The sequence below is a fragment of the Rhinoderma darwinii genome, chromosome 2, assembly GCF_050947455.1.
Source record: "Rhinoderma darwinii isolate aRhiDar2 chromosome 2, aRhiDar2.hap1, whole genome shotgun sequence".
Lineage (NCBI taxonomy): Eukaryota > Metazoa > Chordata > Amphibia > Anura > Rhinodermatidae > Rhinoderma > Rhinoderma darwinii.
In genome coordinates, this window is record NC_134688.1 from 289557861 (window position 1) to 289581895 (window position 24035).

At 43.3% G+C, this 24035-nt stretch overlaps 1 protein-coding gene across 1 annotated transcript; it reads right to left on the minus strand.

Annotated features, from left to right (window-relative positions):
• Positions 1-4819: 4819 nt before the first annotated feature.
• LOC142741818 (actin-binding protein WASF2-like) lies at positions 4820-17655 on the minus strand. Its single transcript, XM_075851147.1, has 5 exons — positions 17641-17655; positions 10811-10935; positions 10491-10637; positions 7607-8067; positions 4820-6725 (listed from the first exon to the last, which is right to left on the minus strand). The coding sequence occupies exons 1-5, from the start codon at positions 17653-17655 to the stop codon at positions 6568-6570; spliced, it is 906 nt and encodes a 301-aa protein (XP_075707262.1). The 3' UTR covers positions 4820-6567.
• Positions 17656-24035: the final 6380 nt, after the last annotated feature.

The following is a 24035-nucleotide window of genomic DNA, read 5'->3' on the forward strand; positions in this document are numbered from 1 at the left end:
CAGGCCGCGATAGGCTCTCCCACTCCTGAGCCTGCCACCCTGGTTGGTGGGAGACGGTGTCAGTCTAACAGGTCTGGCCTCAGGTGTGGATTGATTAATCCCAGGAGTATACCTAGACGTAGTACCTGGCAGATCCCTAACAGCGAGTAGGCCGAGATGTCAGCACTGTTCAACGTTGCCTGTCCCGGAGATTGGGAGAACAACAACGAATGGGAATGACCACAAAAGGTGCACAGAAGAGAACCTCTGCACGGACGGATGTGATTGGAAGAATGTCGCGTAATGATCCATTTTATACTGCAAGTGAAATTGGACATTACATCCCATGCCTAGGGTGGCAACCAGTGTCGACTTAAACCATCAGAAGGCATTTGCACTACGTTGTGAGCCAGACGTCCAGCTACTGCTGTTCCATTGACCATATGCCACTACTCTCAAAGGGTATCATGGTGCACAGCGAGACGACAATGGAGGCTGGAACAGAGGCCTAGCCTCTTCAGTGATGAGTCACGCTTTTGTTCTCGGACGCAATGATAGCCAGAAATTGGTCTGGAGACCACACAGGAAACAGCATGAAGAGGCCTTTACAAGGAAACGTCACACCGGTCCTACTCCCGGGATTATGGTGTGGGGTGGCATAATGTACGGTAGCCAGACCCCTCTAGTCTTCATTTCAGGTACACTAACAGCTCGGCGTTACATTGACTTGGTCGTGGAACCAGTGGTACGGTCTTTCTCCAATGTGTCCCAGAAGCCATTTTTCAACAGGACAACGTCAGGCCGCATGTTGCTCGTACTACTGTGAGCAGCCTGCGTGGCCTAAACGTGCTACCACGGCCCGCAGCATCTCCAGACTGGTCTCTCATCGAGCACATCTGGAAAGGTCAGCAATTGCACAGGGAGCTGCCAGAAGCCAATCTTGATTATTTGCACTCCCAAGTGCATTCAGCGTGGCATTATATTCCTCCGGCAACCATTAATAATCTCATTGATGGCATGCCAAGGCGTGTAAGTGCGTGTATTTCTGCGCGTGGCGCTCATACTGAATAAATCAAGATGTTTTGAATATTTTGTTTTCATTTATTCATCATTTGCATATCATTAACATGTCTATTGATCCTGTGATTTCTACAATCACTAAACTTTTCCATTTTGTTGTTGCAATTTCAATGCTAAGGAGTGTATTTTTATAGCGAACAGAGCTCCAAATCCCCTGCATAGATAGATCTAAGACAGACCATGTTGACTTTCTGCAGCCACCACTAGTTTGAGCTTAGGCGTTAATTGCATAAAATTAACTCAATAAAAAGGTATGCCGTAAATTCCCATGCTCCTTCTAGTGGTGGTTGCAGGTAAACAGCACATTAACTTTTAAATCTTGGTCTATGCTGGGGATTTGGTGCTCTGTATCAGAAAAACAGAGCTCTGAAGACTCTTTCACACACTTCTTTCAGTGTTTTAAAACAACTGTAAAAAATACCATTTGTTTGAAGTGGTTTTTTTCCAGTGTTTTTTATTTTGTGTCATTTTGTACATGTTTTTCCTGGCCTTTTGGAAGTCTAAGGCCCTGTTCACACAGAGTTTTTGCAGGAGGAAAATTCTGCCTTAAAATTCCATTTGGATTTTCATCTGCCTGCTTGCCGTTTACCGTGTTTTGCGCTCGCGCCCATTGAGTGCCACGGGCAAAAATGCAGAGAAATAAGCTTTCTCTGCTTCCGATTGATGTCAATGGGAGGTCAGAGGCGTAAACATCCGAAGATAGGGTATGTCGCTTCTTTTTACCACGAGCAGTTTTTACCACTCGCTGTAAAAAAACGCGTCCGCCTCACCTTAAAATCAATGGGAGGCCGTTTTTTGCCGCGTTTCCCGACGTGGTTCCTGCGTCAAAACATCCGTGTGAACAGGGCCTAATAGAGTAGCCTATGGAGAAAAACTCAAGAAAAAATATCTAGAGCATGCTGGGTTTTGAAAAAAATCACTGACCCTAAAAATGCTATAAAAACGTAACAAATCAAAACGCTATGAATGTAGGCTCTCATATTTTATAATAGACATTAAAGTAACATACGGCTACATATTTTTTAATGCAAGACAAAAAAAAGTTGCTAAAACCGCCATTGAAAAATGCGAGTAAACACTGTGTGTGAATCCAGCCCAAGGCTAGATTTGTACATGCCGTTTTGAAAACTGAAGCCAGGAGTGGATCCTAAAAGGAAGGAGACGTACAATGGAAGGACTTCATTCCTGTTGGCTCAACTTCTGGCTTTGGCTCAAAACCGGTGTGTGTGATTTCAGCCTAAAGATGTATTAAGAAATAAATCAGCACAGACTATTGGGCCTAAAGATATAGTTTTAATAGGTGGAGATTCACGTTCGCCCTTTTGCTGCCAGTACAATTTTCAAGCACTTTGCACTCATGGGCACCTTCAATTTTGTAAATAAATGCCTAAAAATTCAGGTTTGTGGCTAAAAGTCTTACCCGAGCACACCACCTCCTAAAGATAAAAGTACAAGATGTGCAGAGTTCATACACGCCATTTATGCCTATGAGAGGCCCCGCTTTATAGCATTAGCATGGGGGACACATGGGATCACTTTGCCCCCCCCCGTTCCTTCCTTTTCTCCTTTCTTTACTGTACACTTTTCCAGTTATGTATTTTATAGGTTGTTCTGCACCACTTTTAGGGCTGCATTTTGGTACTTACCTTTCTGGAAGTTTCCACAGGTAAACAGGGATTGGTAGCAGCAGCTGAGCGGCGGAAATATTCTGTGGATATATACCCGCGCTCTGGTCCGGTCAGCTGTTCGTCTGTGAAGTGGCTCCTGAAAACAGCCCCACCCTCCCTCCCTTCATTTTATGAAGAGGATCGTCACAGTTTTTTTTAGTGGGTTGTCGCCCAGCTAACACTGGGTGGACAAGGGTTTTATTTAATATTGGACATTTTACTCTTGGACATTATATATTGGTTTATGCAATTTGTTTTTTAAATATTTTATTGAATTGTGTTACACATAATAAACACCGCGGCCTTTTATTTCCAAATACTCTTGTGTGTCTTTTTTATTCTGTTTCTTGGGGTGGCATATGTGATCCCATGTCTACATGCACATACTTTCACTAAGTCATCAAACTGAAGAGCCCAAAAGTCTCTGCAATCCAGATACCTGTAAACACTCAGCAAATGGTCCAAATAGGCAGAGGGGGTAATTACACGTGCAACTGCACATATCCTCTCCGAATGGAAAGAAGGGGTGATAACATGAAGAAAAGTCCCTGTTTCACCCCTCCTGGGGGTAACTGGTAGGCTTTACAAGGGAGATATCACAGTAACAGGCTGTTATCTTGCTTCCTGCACTCACTTGAACCTCCCTTACAGAGATACAAAACCAGTAAAGTAAGGCCCCCCTGCACACGGCCGTGCCCGTAACCACGGTACACGATTACGGGCACGGGCGGCCGTGGACAGCCACCCGCATTTCGGCCAGTGCTCCCATACAAAGTATAGGAGCGCGGTTTGTAAAAAGCAAAAGAAAAGACATGTCCTATCTTTTGCGGAGGCTTTCTACAGCCCAGACACCTTCCCGCAAATATACGGGAAGGTGTCTGTGGTCAATAGAAGTGAATTGGTCTGTGATAAAGGTCCGCAATTACAGAAATGCTACGGTAGTGCGCATGGGGCCTTAAAGAGGCTCTGTCACCAGATTATAACTTGACTATCTCCTACATAATCTGATCGGCGCTGTAATGTAGATAACAGCAGTGGTTTTTATTTTGAAAAACTATCATTTTTGAGCAAGTTATGAGCTAGTTTCGATTTATGCTAATGAGTTTCTCAATGGACAACTGGGCGTGTTTTTACTTTTTACCAACTGGGTGTTGTACAGAGGGGTGTATGACGCTGACCAATCAGTGACTAATCAGTGTCCAATCAGTGACTAATCAGTGTCCTACACTTCCCATTGTTCCAGCCCAGCATGATCCACAGCACAGTGTGATTGTGCAGTGAAAGAAGCTGGGCTGGAACAATGAGAAGTGTAGGACACTGATTAGTCACTGATTGGTCAGCCTCATACACTCCTCTGTACAACACCCAGTTGGTAAAAAGTAAAAACACGCCCAGTTGTCCATTGAGAAACTCATTAGCATAAATCTAAACTAGCTCATAACTTGCTCAAAAATAATCGTTTTTCAAAATAAAAACCACTGTTATTATCTACATTACAGCGCCAATCAGATTATATAGGAGATAGGGCACTTATAATCTGGTGACAGAACCTCTTTAAAACTTTTTATCCTGAAACTCGAGGAGTGCAGTGCCCCAAACACTGCAGTTAGATCCTTGGTATCATTTGAAAGCTTTAATTCTGGGTTTTAATGTGATACCAAGATTTAAGCATTAGCCCTTATATTCTTGTTGTAGCAATCTTAACATCATGACGTAAATCATAAATCCTCGGCAGTGAAAGGTTTAAATTGATTTCTTTGTCATGAGACAGGACGTGTGTGAAATATTACTTTAATGATACAGTGAAATAACTTCTAGACAAAAACGATGCGGATAGAAGACTCACTGCATGGGTGCAGCAGTATACGCTACTGTAGCATCATTACAGTTACAAAACTAAAGAATGATAGGCACTAGTATATAACATCATATAAAAATAGTGCTCTGGTCCTGAACAGGTTTTTAAGTCTAAATGTAAAGTAGGTCAAATCGTAGTCTCCCAAGCAAGACCTGGCGATTTTCTATTCGGTTTCTCGGTAAACTTCTCACGTCTGGTTGAAGACCACAAAGACTCCAAAAAGGGGGACACAGCATAAAGAACTGAAATGCTTTTATAGAGTTATAATTAAAACATTATACATATGTAAACATAATTTGGAAAACAAAAAAAGCAAGTTATAAAGAGAAGGGTGTGGAACACGCAGTGCAAAGAACCTTGACATTATTTCTTTTGGCAACAGGTCCCCAAGTCACTTCTATTAAGGCACTTAAGATCTTCATATCATCAGTCAACTCAGTAGTTTACAGACCTTGTTTGCAGCTTTATCTACGCACTTTAGGTGCAGAATTTTAATACATGCCGTTATTTATGCTTATATTTTGCATAGAATAGGATTTAAAGAATGGAATAGATAAAGTTGTTCTCTTGATACATTATAACAAATTACACGTAATTATTAGGTTTAGATTTCTTCCCCATTATCTCATGTTGCTCCCCAGTGGCCCAGACAGTTTATTCCAATAAACTACTCATAAGGGCATATATATTCCCCACTGGGTCTGATACAAGGCAAAATTACAATAACATACAGTAAATAGATATCTATAGTATATGCATAGTAAGTACCCCACCTGCCCAAGGATAAATATAGCAGGTTAAGTGTAAATCCCTGACACGGTCATCTTTATTTTTTCATCAGTTGTCTAGTTTCTAGGACATCACACATTATGGTCACCATATTATGAATAATACAGAAATATTTGGTCATAAATTCCACTTCCACCAATGGTCATTCCTTAAATTGTATGGACCTTTTACCAACGTTTCAACAGTTAAGGCACAGTTATTTAAAAATTCAGCTCAAAATCTTTATGATCACATCACAAGGACTGGATTATATATTCACGGTCCAGTTGTGGCACAAAGTCATATGATTGGCATCATAAGTCGATGAGAGAATACTCTTATTTCATCTAAACCCCATCTTCTGTAGGCCAAAATAAATGTGGAGCATTCCCTTTACCAATGGCAAATTGTATAGCTAAAGGAAGGATTAGTTATTTCTCCATTAACTGTAATAGGGCAGAGTTCAATGGCAAATGTAACAGATTAACCCTATAGCTCAAGAAGAAGTCACACCATCAGAGCTATATGCCCATAGGCAAGGGTATATTACAACAATGTTAAAGGGGTTTTCCCATCTTAGACATTTACATCCACAGGATATGCCATAAAAGTCCAATAGATGCGGGTCCCACATCTGGGACCCGCACCTATCTCTAGAACGGGGCGCCTTCCAACCCCATTCTAGCTTACTCGGCTCCGCTGCCTCCCGGCCACTTCCTGGTTAGGTATTCGGGAGTTACGGAAACAGCAGAGTGCTCGCTGAACTACGCCGTTTCCGTAACTACCATGAAAGTGAGTAGGAGCTACGAAAACAGCGTAGCTCAACGTGCTATGCTGTTTCCATAGCACCCATTCACTTCTATGGGAGTTACAAAAACAGCATAGCTCAGTGAGTTTGGCTGTTTTCGTAACACCCGACCACCTAACCAGGATGTTGCCAGGAGAGAGCGGGAGCAGAGTAAGCTAGAACGGGGTTTAGGGGGCCCCGTACTAGAGGTAGGTGCGGGTCCCAGAGGTGGGACCCGCATCTATCAGACTTTTATGGCATATCCTGTGGATATGCCATAAATGCCTAAGATGGGAAAACCCCTTTAATTGTGTTCTCCTTTTATAAACATAAAATTCATACTTTTCTCCTGGCACTCTGAATGAGCTTGTGGCAGTGAAAAACCTACATAACACTGATCCCACCACTCCATCGAAATCTTGGCATGTTTAATCGGACCAATCATCTTCATCAAATTCCGAGGAGTCATCCTCTGAGTCGCTGTACTCCACTGCTATACGACGAGATAGGATGGTAGCCACATCATTACCTCCAACATCTCGCTTGTCATGCTCCAGCTGTTCTTCCACCTTGCGTAGCTGAAAGCCTGGACAAAAAATAAAGAGGTAAAAAACAAGTTTAAAAACTAGACAGGGTAAACCAGATTTAACGACAGACTGTTATCTTTAGTTTTATAACTAAAGCACAGTGTAAAGTTTCAGCGTTCCTGCAAAGAAAATAAACCAGTCACCATAATCCTCTATGACACAGCCCCAAGGAATTATTATATATATATATATATATGCTTATAGAAAGATAAATAAACTTAATAAACCATTACATATATGGCAATAATGGTATAGATTAACTGTTACAATGCAATTCTGAATAAAACGTCATCATCTGTTTATTTGGTGTTGCAGCATGGCGTTTTCTATACGGAACTTTTCTCTGCCATCCAGCCACATACAAAAAGGGCCACGTGAGCCTACCTCTCAATACATTTCTGTCCTGGCTGAAACCCGGGACTTCTGACCTTTACCCGGGTTTGAGGCATCCTCTCGGCCCACAGCCTCCTTAGTGCCCGCGGCGTTCATTCATTGCTTATGCATCAATGCCAGACCTTTGTCGATACTCAGTGAGGTATAGACACAGGCCTGTCTGCATAATAACGCTCGTGCACGAGCGTGTGTCGAATACAAAAAACACTAAGATGAAAACCAGAGCTTCCTGCCGGCCAGAGTTAGGGTGAATAGGAACAAATGCGTTCTGATTTTTGTCAGAATGCATATTAGGAAGTTTATTTAATTTTGACCTAGATTATTAGTACAAACATTTTTGATCCCTGGAAAACCCCTTTTTCAAAGTGGTGGACAATGGAAAGCGAGAAGCTCATGTTTTGGAGCATTTGGGCTCCACAACCTTAATAAACTGTGGATAACAATTATTGAAGTTCAAAATCAAATAGATAATGAGGTACACAATTACCTTGACGAATAGCAGACAGGAGATCGCTCCGACCATCGCTCACTGGTGGCAGGGAGGTTTTGGGCTTGGATATCTGTGGCATGGGATCTCCATCTTGAGGAGAAAAAGATGGAGGAGGAGGGGGGCCAGGAGGTGGTGGACCTGGTGGAGGTGGAGGGGGTGGTGGAGGAGGGGGCCCTCCTGCAGGAGGAGCTGGAGGAGGAACAGGAGAGACAGCTGTATAATCTATTACAGAAGGCACGGGTGGAGGAGGCGGCGGCGCAGGAAAGCCAGGAACAGGGGGACACTCTAATGGCGAGGGGGGTGGGAGGTAAGCGCCATCTGGGAATACACCAGCAGGTGGAGGAGGTGGAGGTGGAGGAGAGAAACTGGGTCTTCCTCCAATAGGAGTACCAGCTGGAGGTGCTGGGGGTGGGTGGATTTGGCTAACTAGGCTTGATCGATTGGAGTTTCCAGGTGAACTAAAGAATAAAAAATAAGAGCAAAAGATTTACTTAAATTCTCATTGTCTCAGTGTTCTAAAGTAATTCTTGAAGCATGCTAGTCTACTAGAAATTATTACATGTTACTATATAACAAATAAAATGTGGTTGTCTGGTTTGCACAACTGCCATCCTGTCTAAAAAGATGATAAGATGGGGAGTACACTGTAGGAGAAATGACTCATTACACGGAAGAGACAGTTCTCTGGAAGGAAAGGTGCTCTTTGCATCAGCTCATCTCTCTGGCTAATAGAGGGGGTTTGGAAGCTGGCATTTGGAAAAGGGAATGTCTAAAGCAGACTACTCCTTTAAGTAGGATTGTCTCATTAGCGGACATAAAAGTATTGCATGTAATGCTATCAAATGGGAATTAGAGTAAGGCCTTATGCACACAACGTGTTCGGTCTATGTCGGCTGCATTTCCCGGACGGAACATAGTTCAGGGAGCCGGGCTCCTAGCATCATAGTTACGTATGATGCTAGGTGTCTCGGCCTCCCCACGGGACTACTGTCCCGTACTGAAACAGGTTTTCAGTATGGGACAGTAGTCCCGCGGGGAGGCAGTGACTCACAGCGTCATGCAAAACTATGATGCTAGGAGCCCGGTTCCCTAAACTGTGTTTGGTCCGGGAAACGTGGGCGACATACAGTCCTTATATCACGAACCGAACACGTCGTGTGCATGGGGCCTATGTTTTTAGTACTTCATAAGTGTATAATAGTGGAGCTTGAACAAAGGATAGATGCCATTTAAATACCTTAAAATGTATTTTATTATATATTAAATGGTAACTAAACTTCCAAAAAACTTCTGGGTGAGCGCTGAGCCGCTTCATTTCTGATCAGCTTTTCTCAGAAAGCCGAGCAATTGCTGTACTGGCTCAATAGAAAGTCTATCATTCACACACTAGCCTTTTCCCCCATTCCTACTAGTTAAAATGATCATTCAGCCTCCAACTCCTTAGTGCCCATCCAGCTAGGTTGAGCTATTAAAATATCCTGATAAAGTTTATTTTTCCTGACCAAGCCTAAACTACAGACATTAAAATCTTAGCACTTACGTACTCAAAAAGACACAGGACTAAATTTCTACTAAACGTCTAGCCAAATAACAGTTGTTAGGCCTTACCAACAGTGAAGGTTTTTTTTCCAGTATTACAAGTGATGGCATATTGCTAGGATGTGCCATCACTTGTTCATCTGTGCGTATCCGAGTGCCAGGACCACACGCCGATTTAGGAAATTGGTTAAAAGAGTTATCCGGGAGTCAAAAAAATTTTAAAATTGCTTTGCATTCATATTTTTATGTAAAAAGAAGTCACTTACTAATGTACTTTAATTAAAAATTCGGTACTAAATGGTGCCGTTCCAACCCGGTGAATTGTTCCTGGAAGTCCTGTAGCTTTTCTAATATTGAGGACACGGTCCCATGTGACTGAGGGCTTACTTCCTGCGCTGTTCGTGTTGGCGTGTTATCAAGAACATTACTGAAAGGGGCAGTCACATTATCTATAGCTGGCACTTACCTCGGGACTCCAGCACTGCTCCGGACGTCCATATTTGGTCAGTGAATTCTGGAGTTTCCCATCGCTGGAGATCCTGAGCTTCGCGTCAGCTAATGCTCTACTCTGGAAATACAGCGATAGGAAACCCCTGAAGTCACGGACCATATATGGACAGTGATGTCGGGAGCCGTGCTGGAGTCCCCGGGACGGGCATCAACTGATGCTCTGCTCGGGGACTCCAGAAATAGGAAACCCCTGAAGTCACTGTCCATATATGGACTGTGACGTCGGCAATAGTAGTGGAGTCCCCAAGCATTAGACACCACTGTCCATATATGGACAGTGACATCGGCAGCAGTACGGGAGTCCCAAGGCAGAGCATTAGCTGATGCTCTGCTCGGGAAATCCAGCTATGGGAAAGTCACTGACCGAATGTCGGGAGCAGGGTCGGGCACTCCAGCAATAGGCAATGTGACAGCCCCTCGCGGTCATGTCATTGATAACATGCGGACAAGAACAGCGCAGGAAGCAAGCCCTCAGTGACGTGGGGCCGTGTCAGCAAGTCATCAATATTAGAAAAGCCGGGTTTGAACGGCAACATTTAGTGACAAATTTTTCATTAAAGTACACTAGTAAGTGACTTTTTACATAAAAATATGAATGCAAATCCATTTTTAAAAATTTTTGGTTCCCGGATAACCCCTTTAAAAGGCTGTTCTCATGGACTCCACCATTGTAATCTTCTAACAATGGCACACCGGAAGATTACTTTTGCCTGGATTTTTCCTTTATATATGAAAAGCCTTGGGACACATCCAGTAATAATATACATCAGTTCTTAATTTCACTTCTAAATTGTGCATTTCTGACCTTTGAGTGGTTTAAAAAAAAGTTTACCTAAATTCCATTGGAGGAGGAGGCAAAGAATCATCAGAAACAGGAGGTGGGCTTGGAATGATGTCTTCATTTGGAGGCGGAGGAAGGTACTGGTTTAGATCTCCCATATCCATGGAACTGACCGATCCATTTTGAGTTAATTCGATCCTGAATAACACAAAATAAATGTTAGAAATGGTCTTTCTACACTATCAACTCAAAGCGCATGGTAAAATTATAAAAGATTTTGGCCAGTATTGCATTGTACAGTCTATTAGAATAATCCCGTCCTGCGAAATGATATCTTGTTTTCTCCACTTCCTAGATCTGGAGAAGCATACCCAGGCTGTTGAGCTTTTGCATCCACAAATTCCAGCCCCATCTTCAATTGTTCCCACTGATCTTTCCGTGTGCGAATCTTCCGAGGATTCACATTCCCGCGGTTGGGATTATCTTTCTTTTCTCTCTGTAAAAAATAAGAAATTTGTACAATGGGTTCAAGGACTTTAACCGCAACACTGCAGTCTGCTGGTTGGCAAGGTTCATGAAGACAATTTATGAATGTATACAAGCAGCTTCTAGCCTTCAGTAATGAGCTGTGAATTTCCTCTTTCCTCCACCTCCCTTCCTGTTTCACTCTTTGACATCTCTTTTCTCCTTTCTTTACATCAAAACACCAAGATAGATTGTGCAGGGTAGCAAAAAAATAAAAAGGACACAAATGGGTAAATTTTCAAATTCTACTTTCCAAAAGGAAATTGGAGAATATTTACAATTCAAAATGAGCAAGAATTCTGGCTTAAATTGGGCCCGAATTCTAGCCTACATGCTGGGCGCCACATTTATTAATTTTTAGACACAAGCTGGACTTGGTGGTGTGGCTTAGCGGGCTTGGTCTAGTAGTAAGGGTATGGCTTAAAATGATACATTGTGCGCAAGATGTTGGCTCAAAAATTTAGCCGCAAAAAAAACTGGTGTAAATTAAGCCAACAAAGTGGCGGTAGATTAAAACATTGTCTAGCTAGGTGTGCAAAATTTATCATACAGAATGCACCACTCAGACAAGGCAAAGTTTACATTGTCTAAAACTTAGACACAAGAAAAGCTTAGACACCAGCATTTGTATATCCTAGTCTAACAAAGTCTTTGATCTTAATAATAGTTGACACAGTTACAATAATATTGATTGTAAAGGATTAAGTGGCTTTTTAACACATTTCTTGAAAAATATGTCACCGTTAATCTATAAAGTAATATTTGTTAACTGTAAAAAGGGCCACTAAACCGGGTTATACGGAATTGCAAATCATCTGAAAATAAGATAGACTTTAGATTCAAACCGGTGTTATACACTACAAAGTTGTCTGGTCCACAGCTATTTTTCCTGAAAAAAATAAGCATACCCTTTTAAAGGAACAATGAAGTTAAATCTCTAGGGCATCATGCACATGATTGTTTCCGTTTCGTGGATAGCAAAACATATCCTAGTTGCTTCCGTGAGCGGTCCATTTTTTTTTTCAGGCCCATACACTAGAATGGGTGAGACGGACCGCAAACACTGACAAGAATAGGACCGTTCTATAATTTGCAGAACACACACACGGATCTGCCCCCTAAAAAAAGGAAGTGTGTATGGCCCCATAGAAATAAATGGTTCAGTATGCTATCCACAAAAAAAAAAAAAAGGATAGGGCACTTAAGAGAACAACCGTCATATACATGAGCCCTTACACTATGTAATGCCTAGTATATCATCTGATGCCCCAACAGTCCAGTTCATGTCAAAATGTTTTTTTTACAAAGGCAATACAATAGGCACTGTCCCGTGCATGCCAAACGGATTTAAAAAAAACAAGAGCGCATTTCTGTGTCATGCACCACCCCCTCATTACCTGCACTAAGCATGACTATCAGTTTTGTCTGGAGTGTTACTAAGAAAAATGAGATTTCTAACAACAACCCATATGCCCTATTGGAGCATTTGAAAATCATAGAGGGGAGTCCCCTGCTTGGGACCCAGTGGCGTAACTACCGCCGTAGCAGCCGGGGCCCGAGGGGGCCCGTGTCGCCTGCCGGCACGGGCCCCCACCATGGCCGGAGGCTCCGCTAGCAGCCGCTATGGCTGCTACAGCGCGATGCCACTGAACACGACTACGGCAGAGCATGGAGGTATCTCCCCGCTCTGCCATTAAACAAAAGACATGTATCCCCTATCCACAGGATAGGGGATACATGTGTGATCGCTGGCAGCGATAGGGAGAACGGGGGACTGAAAGTCCCCTGACGTTCTCCATCACAAACCTCGGACTTCCGGGGTCTGTGTCGGCAGCTCCGTAGAAATGAATGGAGGGCCGGTCCCGCTTGTGCGCATGCGTGACCAGCGCTCCTTTCATTTTTAGTGAGCTGCGCAGACGCCGGAAGTCAGAGGTTAGTCATGGAGAACTTCAGGAGAATTTCAGTCCCCCGTTCTCCCTATCGCTGCCAGCGATCACACATGTATCCCCTAACCTGTGGACACACTGTAGATCGCATTTTTTTGGGAGGGGGGGGGACGCTGTATGGCGTTCCCTACAGGGGGGGGGGAGACTACGCTGTATGGCGTTCCCTACAGGGGGGGGCACGCTGTATGGCTTTCTCTACAGGGGGGGGATGCTGTATGGCGTTCCCTAAAGGGGGGGCTGTATGGCGTTCCCTACAGGGGAGGGGGCTGTATGGCGTTCCCTACATGGGGGGGCTGTATGACGTTCCCTACAGTCCCCCCCTGTAGGGAACGCCATACAGTCCCCCCTGTAGGGAACGCCATACAGTCCCCCCCTGTAGGGAACGCCATACAGTCCCCCCCTGTAGGGAACGCCATAGTCCCCCCGTAGATAACGCCATACAGCCCCCTCTGTAGATATCTACAAAGGGGGCTGTATGCCGTTATCTACAGGGGGGCTGTATGGCGTTATCTACAGGGGGGCTGTATGGCATTATCTACAGGGGGGGGGGTTTTGTAAAAAAGGCACTATCTACAAGGGGGGGGGTAGTGTGACACCCAGGGGAGGGGGGGCCCCAGTCAAAAGTTTGCTACGGGGCCCAGTCTTTCCTAGTTACGCCCCTGATTGCAGACCTTTGGCATTCTAGCTGTTAATTTGCTGAGGTAATCTGGAGAAATTTCACCCCATGCTTTCAGAAGGCCCTCCCACAAGTTGGATTGGGCACTTCTTGCGTACCATATGGTCAAGCTGCTCCCACAACAGCTCTATGGGGTTAAGATCTGGTGACTGCGCTGGCCACTCCATTACAGATAGAATACCAGCTGCCTGCTTCTTCCCTAAATAGTTCTTGCATAATTTGGAGGTGTGCTTTGGGTCCTTGTCCTGTTGAAGGATGGAATTGGCTCCAATCAAGCGCTGTCCACAGGGTATGGCATGGCATTGCAAAATGGAGTGATAGCCTTCCTTATTCAAAAACCCTTTTACCTTGTACAAATCTCCCACTTTACCAGCACCAAAGCCAAGCCAGACCATCACATTACCTCCATCATGCTTGACAGATGGCGTCAGGCACTCTTCCAGCATCTTTTCAGTTGTTCTGCGTCTCACAAATGTTCTTCTGTGTGATCCAAACACCTCAAACTTCGATTCGTCTGTCCATAACACTTTTTTCCAATCTTCCTCTGTCCAATGTCTGTGTGCTTTCCCCATATTAATCTTTTCCTTTTATTAGCCAGTCTCAGATATGGCTTTTTCTTTGCCACTCTGACCTGAAGGCCAGCATCCCGGAGTCGCCTCTTCACTGTAGACATTGACACTGGCGTTTTGTGGGTAGTATTTAATGAAGCTGCCAGTTGAGGACCTGTGAGGCGTCTATTTCTCAAACTAGAGACTCTAATGTACTTGTCTTGTTGCTCAGTTGTGCAGCGGGGCCTCCCACTTCTCTTTCTACTCTGGTTAGAGCCTGTTTGTGCTGTCCTCTGAAGGGAGTAGTACACACCGTTGTAGGAAATCTCCAGTTTCTTGGCAATTTTTCGCATGGAATAGCCTTCATTTCTAAGAACAAGAATAGACTGTCGAGTTTCACATGAGAGCTCTTTTTTTCTAGCCATTTTGAGAGTTTAATCGAACCCACAAATGTAATGCTACAGATTCTCAACTAGCTCAAAGGAAGGTCAGTTTTATAGCTCCTCTAAACAGCAAAACTGTTTACAGCGGTGCTAACGTAATTGCACAAGGGTTTTCAAGTGTTTTCTAATCATCCATTAGCCTTCTAACACAGTTAGCAAACACAATGTACCATTAGAACACTGGAGTGATGGTTGCTGGAAATGGGTCTCTATACACCTATGTAGATATTGCATTAAAAACCAGACGTTTGCAGCTAGAATAGTCATTTAGCACATTAACAATGTATAGAGTGTATTTCTGATTAATTTAATGTTATCTTCATTGAAAAAAACTGCTTTTCTTTCAAAAATAAGGACATTTCTGAGTGACCCTAAACTTTTGAACGGTAGTGTATATACATACACACACTATATATACATACACACACTATATATACATACACACACTATACATACATACATACACTATATATACATACATACACATGTACACATCACAGACACACGAATATGCACATTATACACATATAAAGTACACATTGTAAACACACATGCACTTACCTTTCATGCAGGATATTTGTGAAGTGCGTTCAGCAGCTTGATTGCACCAACACAGTGCCGCAGACAGTCTCCCCTCCCCCTCCATCACATCCCGACTAGTAACTGCAGAAGCAGGAGGAGAGGTGTGTAGAGCAGAGAAGGGGGGCTGGAGGGGGAGCTTCTAAAGCAGCACAGGGAGAGATAGCAGCACAGACCAAGGCTGCTAATAGCTGGGAGTCGGGCAGAAACTCCCCTCGCCTCATGACAGGTGCGGCCCTGGCACCGGGGCCCCCTCCTGTGCTAGCGACGCCACCGGGCATGAGGGGGTCCGTGCGGTCATGTGCGGTTCGGGTGGCCATGGGCACACTGGAAGCCTTGGGCCCCGGGCGGCCGCTCGAACCGCCCTAATGATGATCCGCCACTGGAGCCGCCTCAGTATCTTCCAGGTACCAAAGTCTGGCTGTCCTCACGGAACATTCGTTTGAGGGTGCCTTCATACAAGTTTGCCCCCAGGTTCCTCGGTCTTTTTGAGATTCTGCAACAGATTAACCCTGTCTCCTATAAACTGCGGCTGCCTCCTACCCTCAGAATCCCCAACTCCTTTCATGTGTCCCTCCTGAAACCAGTGCTCCTGAACCGCTACAGCAAGACTTCCAGTTCCACAATTGCTCCCAGCGGTTCTTCTGATGTGTTCGAGGTGAGGGAGATCCTGGACTTCAAGAGGGTAGGAGGAAGGACTTTCTATTTGGTGGATTGGAAAGGGTTTGGTCCTGAGGAGAGGTCCTGGGAGCCAGAGGAGAACCTCGATGCCCCTGCTTTCGTTAAGAAGTTCCTCTCTCGCTCTGGTCCCAAGAAGAAGGGGCGTAAGAGGGGGGATACTGTAGCGTCCATGGCCGTGGGCCGTCGGGTCTACTCACCTCCTGACGCCCGCAGCCATGGATCTGTGAGTGCTGGTCCCCATCTCCTTCCCAGGAGATGCCAGCGCTCACTTCCGCTCTGGTCCGTTGTGTCCCATAGGGTGCGCGCGCGCGATCGTGCCCGTTCTTAAAGGGCCAGCATGCGCACATGAAGAAAATCATCATCATCAACAAACATGATTTCCTGGACTATAAGAAGGCCCCAGCACTTCTGATCTTTGCCTGAGCGTTGTTAGTAATTCCCAAGTCTGCCTTGCAAATGGTCCCTTAGTGTTTCCCGTTCCAGTTGTTACCCGTGCCGTTACCAGTTCCTGTATCCCGTGATGTGTTCTTGTTCCTGTGCCTACTAGTTGGAGTCGTGTCTACTGCACCTGTGTCATCCGCCATGTCCTGTGTCATCTGCCACGTACAGTGGGATTCGCCACGTCTGGCGCAACCTGCGGCACCTGCTGTCATCCGCCACGTCTTGGTCGTTACCTGCTGCACCCATCTCCATCCGTGCCAGAGCTGCGGCCACTGACTGGACTATCCAGGTACCCTTGTGCGGGACTTTGTATTGCTGGGGCTCCCTGTTGTTTGGCCAGCTGCCTCCCTGCTACGGCGGTGCGGCCTAGTGGGTTCACATACCCACACATTCGTGACACTGCTGGCCCTCTTCCAGTCTACACAGATAAGCTGACATATGAGTTGCAGGTAAAAAGTATATTGGTCCATGTTTACTAAGACTGGCGTTTTTTTTCCCCAGTCTCGGCTAAGGAGGTAGTTGGGGTAATTTGCTCCAAACTTAAGTAAAAGGTGTGTCAGGTGCGGTATGGCCCTTGCAGAAGAGGAGAAACAGATACCAGGAAACCAGAAAAGAAAAACCTTTTCACACTTGGGAGGCACAGTTCTTACAAGTAGCGATTTAGGACTGACTCACTAATTTTTTTGTTGGACAGAGTCCAGGGCACTCCTCCCTGAAGGATGGGATCAGTGGCTTACCCACCGTAGAGGCAAACCAGTCAACTGCTATAATAGCCTGTGGTGAGTGCGGGCCCAACACTGAACAGCTTCTCTTGCTTCCTGACATACAGTCATAGTTTTTTTCTTGTAGCCACCACTAGGGAGCGCTCACTGCATAGAGATTTTTATGACTCCCATATAGTTGAATTGAAATCCATATGCAGTGAGCTCTTCCCAGTGGTGGCTGCAAACAGCCAACGTTTTACCATATTATTATGACTGTTAAGTGATTTGGAGCTCTGTGTGAGAAGTAGAACTCCAACCTCTATAAAGGTATGTTACAAAATTAGGCCAGACATTAACTTTAATAAAAAGTAGTATGACACCACACCAACACACACGGGGAGGCTTCTGTCCATCACACGTCATCAGATCCAGAACTTACTGATTTCAGTGCACCAGTTTGTGTTTTGTCGCGTTCCTACACTTCCACCTGCTCACTGAACACATGGGAATAGCAGCAGTTTTATAAAGTAAGCAATGCCCTCAGCATTAGGATGTGGCATTGCCACACTGCGACAACCCGCCACTGTTATGGCATATCAGAACATAAACTAAGATGGTGTTCAGGCCGTCTATCCCTGCGCCAAGTTGTTTACATTACCAGCAAGCCAACCATCATTCACCGTACCTGCCAAAAATAACGTTGCGTTACAGTTCAATAAACAGTAACACAAAATATATATCCTCTGTATTAGCCACTTCCTGGGGGAAAAACAGAATAAGCAGCACTTAGCTAAAGGCACAGTGCACAAAATATACAATATATGCAGCAAAGTCCTCTTAATGAGTTGGGGTTGTTCCCCAAATTCTTACAGGCGCACGCCTCATTAAAAATTTTGCACAGTTTTACTTCTCTGATAGTGAGGAAATGAAATCTATGGCTGCGAGATTTTGTCAAAATTTACACAATTTCCCCCTGTTGCACATAATTAAATGTGGCCTAAACTTTGTCTACTTTAGAGACCACGTCCATTTTTCTTGTTGCTTGCCAAATTTGGCAAGCAGTGAGAAAAGTTGAAAATGTTACTGTTAAAATGTCGTACTTCATCACTTGACATGACATTTTAGTGGCGCAGTTTATCCCAAAACTTGAGATACACTGCTTAATAAATCTGGGCCTTTGTGTCTGCTTACGACTAAATTTACACGAGCGTATTACATTCACGCGGGTGAAAAACTAGCGTAAATCTAGTCCATGTGTGTTGCGTTATGCATCAGTGTGCTTTGCGAGTGGCATGCGTTTTTCACGCACTCGCAAACCACAACTTTTTTTTCAAACGAATTGATGCGCAAATCTCGCACCGAACACGGATGTGCATCCGTGTGCGGTGCGTGGTTTTTACACACCCATTGACTTCAATTTTATTAGGTGAATAGGTGAAAAAACACACAAATATACATAGAATTTTATAATAAAAACCTTATTTAAAATCAGTATAATTTTCTGATGATACATTGAAAAACACAGAGGCGTAATTAATTAAGTGATGAGTGCCACAAACCTAGGATGTTTTGTGCAAAAATTTTCAACTTTTTTCACTTATACACCCCTATTCAAATGTGGGCATGGCTTATTTAAAGGCTGCAGGCCAACACAGTTCAACATATTTCCTTTAATTGACACCAGAAACTAGCATAAATTATAGCGGAAGATCTCATGGACTCCTGGAAGAGTTGGTGAATCTCCCAGATGCCAAATATACTAATCTCTCGCTGTCCCTTCACTTCTCTTGGAGAAGTGAGTATCTGGAGGTCTGGTTTGGGGTCTGTATAAGGGGATATTCTGGCCTGGGGTCTATATAAGGGAAGTCTGGTCTGGGGTCTGTTTTATGGTGATAGTCTGGTCTAGGGTCTATATTAACCCCTTAAGGACACGGACAATTTTGGCCTTCAGGACAGAACAATTTTTTTAGTTTTCCCTCTTTGCGTCCTGACGCTCATAACTCTTTTATTTTTTTGTACGACGTAGTTGTATGAGACTTTGTTTTTTTTGGTACAAATACATTATCGTTTAATTTCTATACATTTTTATTTTGGCGAAAATGCAGAAAAAAAGCAGTTTCGCTGCAGTTTTAATATTTATTTTTTTTTACACCATACACCGATCATCATAAATAATGTTATACATTTGTTGTACAGGTTGTTACGGTTGTGGCGATACAAAATATGTCTATATTATTTCATGTTTTGGGACTTATATTTTAAAAAGTTTATTTATTATAAAAAAAAATGTGTTTCTGTGTAAAGGGATTTATCATTTTATTTTGATTTTGTAACTGTAATGTACTGGCATAGATCTATATGCCAGTACATTAGCCTGTGTACTGATTGTACACAGGCAGTTGTTAGGGCATACAACAGGAAATAAGTTCAGACAGCCCTGGGGTCCTTCAATGGACCCTGGGCTGTCTGGCCATATGAGTTGTGGGCTTTGATCGCGTCACAGTTATTTTCTGTGACGCGATCAATGTGCAGTCCCCCCTCCTTGAACGCCGCGATCAGCTTTCATCGCGGCGTTCAAAGGGTTAACGGCGGAGAGAAGCTGTTTCTCTCCTCTCCGCTGTCAGAGCGGGGCCGTGGCTGTATATTACAGCCGTTGTCCCGCTCTCGATCGCGCGCACAGACAGCTGTCACACAGGACGAGAATGCTCGTCCTAATGCGCGAAGTGCTCGCCGCTCAGGACGAGCATTCTCGTCCTGTGTCGGCAACCAGTTAAGGGGATAGTCTAGTCTGAGGTCTGTGTCAAGGGGATGATCTAGTTTGTGATATTTATTTAGGGGGAGTTGGTTTAGGATCTTTATTTACGGGGAGTCTTGTCTGTAGGTCTTTATTTGGTAGTCTGGGACGTGTATTTATTTAGAGGATCTGGGATCTGTATTTGTTTATGGGTCTGGTGTTTGTAATAGAAAAAGTGCAGTATAATAAGATTTCACATTTCACAGCTCTGGAAAAGTACAGCTGTGATCTGATTGTTTGCTATAGGCAAATGCGTCATGTATTTTCTTCACTAAATCTTATAAATAAGGAAATACAGGGCAGATGTATAATGTTGAACAGTATATCATCCTGAAAACACAGAAAAGTATGCCTTGTAAAGGGATGTGGCCCACAAAAAGCTATGTGGCCAGCAAAAAGGGGTGTGCTTTATGTAAAACTAAATGTAAATACACGTTGAGTTTTTTTAAATTCTAAGGAGAACGATTAAAGAATAAGTCTGACTTAACCCCTAGCCGCACGAGTCAGTAACTGTACGTACTGGCGAGAGGTTACTTGTCACACCAGGACGTACAGTTAATAAACCGTTTTTGGAGCTCACTGTCCTAACGGACAGTGTCCAGGAACCGGGAGATCAGCTGTTCCTGACAGCTGACGCTAGCCTTTCTTCGGCAATGGACCCATCATAGCGGTCCAACGCCGACGATCGCTGTGATTGGTGGACCTGTACAGATCCACCTATCACTGTGTATTTAATAGAACCTATCCATAGGGTATGTACATACATCATTTTACATAGACATATCATTTTCCCCACGTAACACGACTGTGGTCCTTATAAATATTGTACCAAGAAAGAGTGCATGGAGTCTTTAAGACAAAATATAAAACATGTACTTTATTTGACAAAATCTAAAAAGTTATCACATGAACTATTTAAAAATGAAACACCACAGATGACAGACAAAAAGACCGCCAAGACATGAGACAATTACTCATAAGAATTCACATAACCATTATGTATCAACATATTCATTGGTGTGCAGTATCATAAAGAAAGTGCATAGTGCAACGTAATTGCTTAAACCATAGGTATATATATTTCTAAAGGTATGAGAAATGTTCTATTACCAGCCTCAATATAAGGGCAAATAGGGACCCCCCTAACACTATTCCATTTAGTAAAGTGCTAAGTGCAAACAATGAACAACCTGAACAGAGGTGGACTACTGACCCATGATGCTGTGTCTCAAGAAATGGCGACCTGCCCCGACGCGTGTTTCGGCTTCCGCCTTCGTCTGGGGGTGGCACTTGCTAGTCTCTACTTCCTATTTATCCTATCTACTACCCAATTGAAAACTATTGTGCTCATCTGCAGAGTATTACCTGAGAGTATCTCTGTCATTCCTCGGCGTCATGACCGCGATTGTCCATGGCATCTCATCACATGATGTGGGCGAAATGTGACACGTGGAGTGCGTGCGTGATTGCATCATCGCAACGCATCACCATCACGTGTGTGTTATAGACGCCGACTCATAGTGAGTCGCCATGGACGCCTGCGGATGCGCTCTTTACACAGATTCGTACTTTTAGAAAAAAGGCTACTCTACATATCCATGTTAGAAGGTAAATATCGTACTAGATAGTGATTAGCACATGCAAGTGGGACATGTATGCTGCTACAGAGATATGGAGAGAAATGGTGTCATCACAAAAATTTTGTAAAATATGTTAGTTGTATAACATTAATGTTAATATTTATACATTTTGACATGATACCTAAATCTGAGGTCATATCCACGATATCAGATTATTCCTAAATTCATATCTTTCACATACATAGATGAACTTATTTAAATGCATGTACACAATAAAATATACACAATAAAATGTATATAATCATGCATAAATACTACCAAATATAAAATAAAATACTTATTACAAAAAAGTGAAAAAAAAAAAAAAATTATATATATATATGCAATAAATAAAAAATATATATTTACAGCAAACAAGGATAATTACTTCCATAATACAAATTATATGTGGGAAAAATAAGGGAGTGAAAAAATATAAATAAATAATTATATATTTATGTGTAGATATAGTGATGCTATTCTACAATTGGTGCATACTAGTAAAACAATGTATATATGATAAAGTCAATTTGTAGTCAAACAAAATAATATTTGTATGTGATAAATAAATACAATCTAAATATTCTGTATTAATGTGTTAATATTAAAATTGTGCCTTAGGTCTTCGTGTCTTCTTGTGTATATGTGTGTACATGTTCTGCACGTAATCATCTGTATATATCTGTATATGTTATAGGAATACATATCCTGCTAGCGATACTCATTTACATATAGGGAATGAGAGAACATGGTAAACGGAGAACGTCTTATTGGTATCTTGAGTAGATCCATCAGGTGTTATGGTTTAAATACTTTTTATTGCAGTGTAGAACAATGTCCAACATATCAAGGTAATTCGCATCATCTGTAACTAAAACAATAGGAAGAGAAAAAAACGTGAATTAAAATCATGGCATCGTATTGGAATAATGCTTTATCCAGTTACGAAATGCCACAGCACATACTAGTAGAGAAAAGAGGCATAACCGTGGGATTCATTTAATCCCCTGGGCTGCATAGTCCCCAACGTCCATATCCATTTGCTCTCGAGTCTTAGTAATTTTTTCATTAAATCGCCCCCTCTCATGTTCATTTCTATATGATCTATTCCTTTTACTTGCAATAGTCTGGAATTGCAATTATGATGCAGCTTAAAGTGGCGGGGGATGGTTTTCAATTTTTCCACTTTGTCCGCATCATAAATTTTTTTTGCGGCCTCGATATCGCCTACATGCTCCCGAACGCGAACCCGAAGTTCGTGTGTGGTTAGTCCTACATAAATTTTGTCGCAAGGGCATGATGCATAATAAATTACACCCCGTGTGGCACAAGTAATATGCCATACTATTTTAAATATTTTGTCCCTTTTTGAGTTATTGAATTCGACAGCACGCTCAATATTTGGACATGAGATACAGTCACTGTGTATTTAAGTCTAAAACCATTCATGGTCCAGGAATGGTGACAACTATTTCCCTCCCCATGTGACCGGCAATGGACCTGACCAATGACAGTGCATTTTTCCCCCCATTCATTCCTATGGGGCTATGCACACGACCGTGGTTTCACGGTCCGTGCATGGCCCAGGAGCCCGGACCTCAGAAAGAACGGGCAAGTCTTATTACGGCCGTGTTCTGCGGTCCGGGCTCATTGAAAATAATGGCCGCGGCCATGTGCACGGCCCGCGATTTGCGGGCGGCTCGCGGCTGTCACTCCGCCGCCCCAGAAATCACGCCCGTGCACATGGCTACGATCGTGTGCATGAGGCCTTAGTTGGTGAAGTAAAGTAGAAGTGATCAGAGCCTGTGCCGTTATGTCTGCCCCTCAAAGTAAAAAATAAATAAATCACTGATTAACCCTTTCCATGCCTCTAATCACCCCTGTTCCCAGTCTCTGACACCACCACCTTCCTTTTATATAAAAGATCATTTTTTTTTTCATAATTCAAAAAAAAAAAAAAATTATTTAGTTCTTAGGTAGTTGTCTAGTTAATCATCGTCAATCTGTCACGTCAGTTGTGAGTTCGTCAGTGTCAATCTGTCGTGTCAGTTGTCAGTGTCAATCCGTAACATCAGTTGTCAGTGTCAATCTGTTGCGTCCCTTGTCAGTCCGTCAGTATCAATTAGTCGTGTCAGTTCGTCAGTGTCAATCCGTTGTGTTAGTTGTCAGTTCATCAGTGTCAAAACCTAGCATCAGTTGTCAGTTTGTCAGCGTCAATCCGTCACGCCACTTGTCAGTATATCAGTGTCATTCCGTCACCGTCAATTAGTTGCGTCACTTGTCAGCATCAGTTCTGTAGCTTGTCAGTCCGTGAGCTTGTCAGTTGGTAATTGTAGTAAGTTGTTACAATTCACAGAGCTATGTTTGTATATACACTACATATATATATATATATATATATATATATATATATATATGTATTTATATACACACACACATTTATAAAATGGCAGCGAGACTCTACACTGCTGAAGAGGCGTATGCCATGATCTCGTCTAATACAGACACAGCGAGCGATAAAGAACCAGAGTTCATGCTCTCCTACTCTAGTGACAGTGAGGAACCTCCTCGCAGTCGCAGGAGGGTTAGTGCCCAGGTTCTATCTGACCCTGGAACTGCCAGCTCTGATTGGTCACCCCC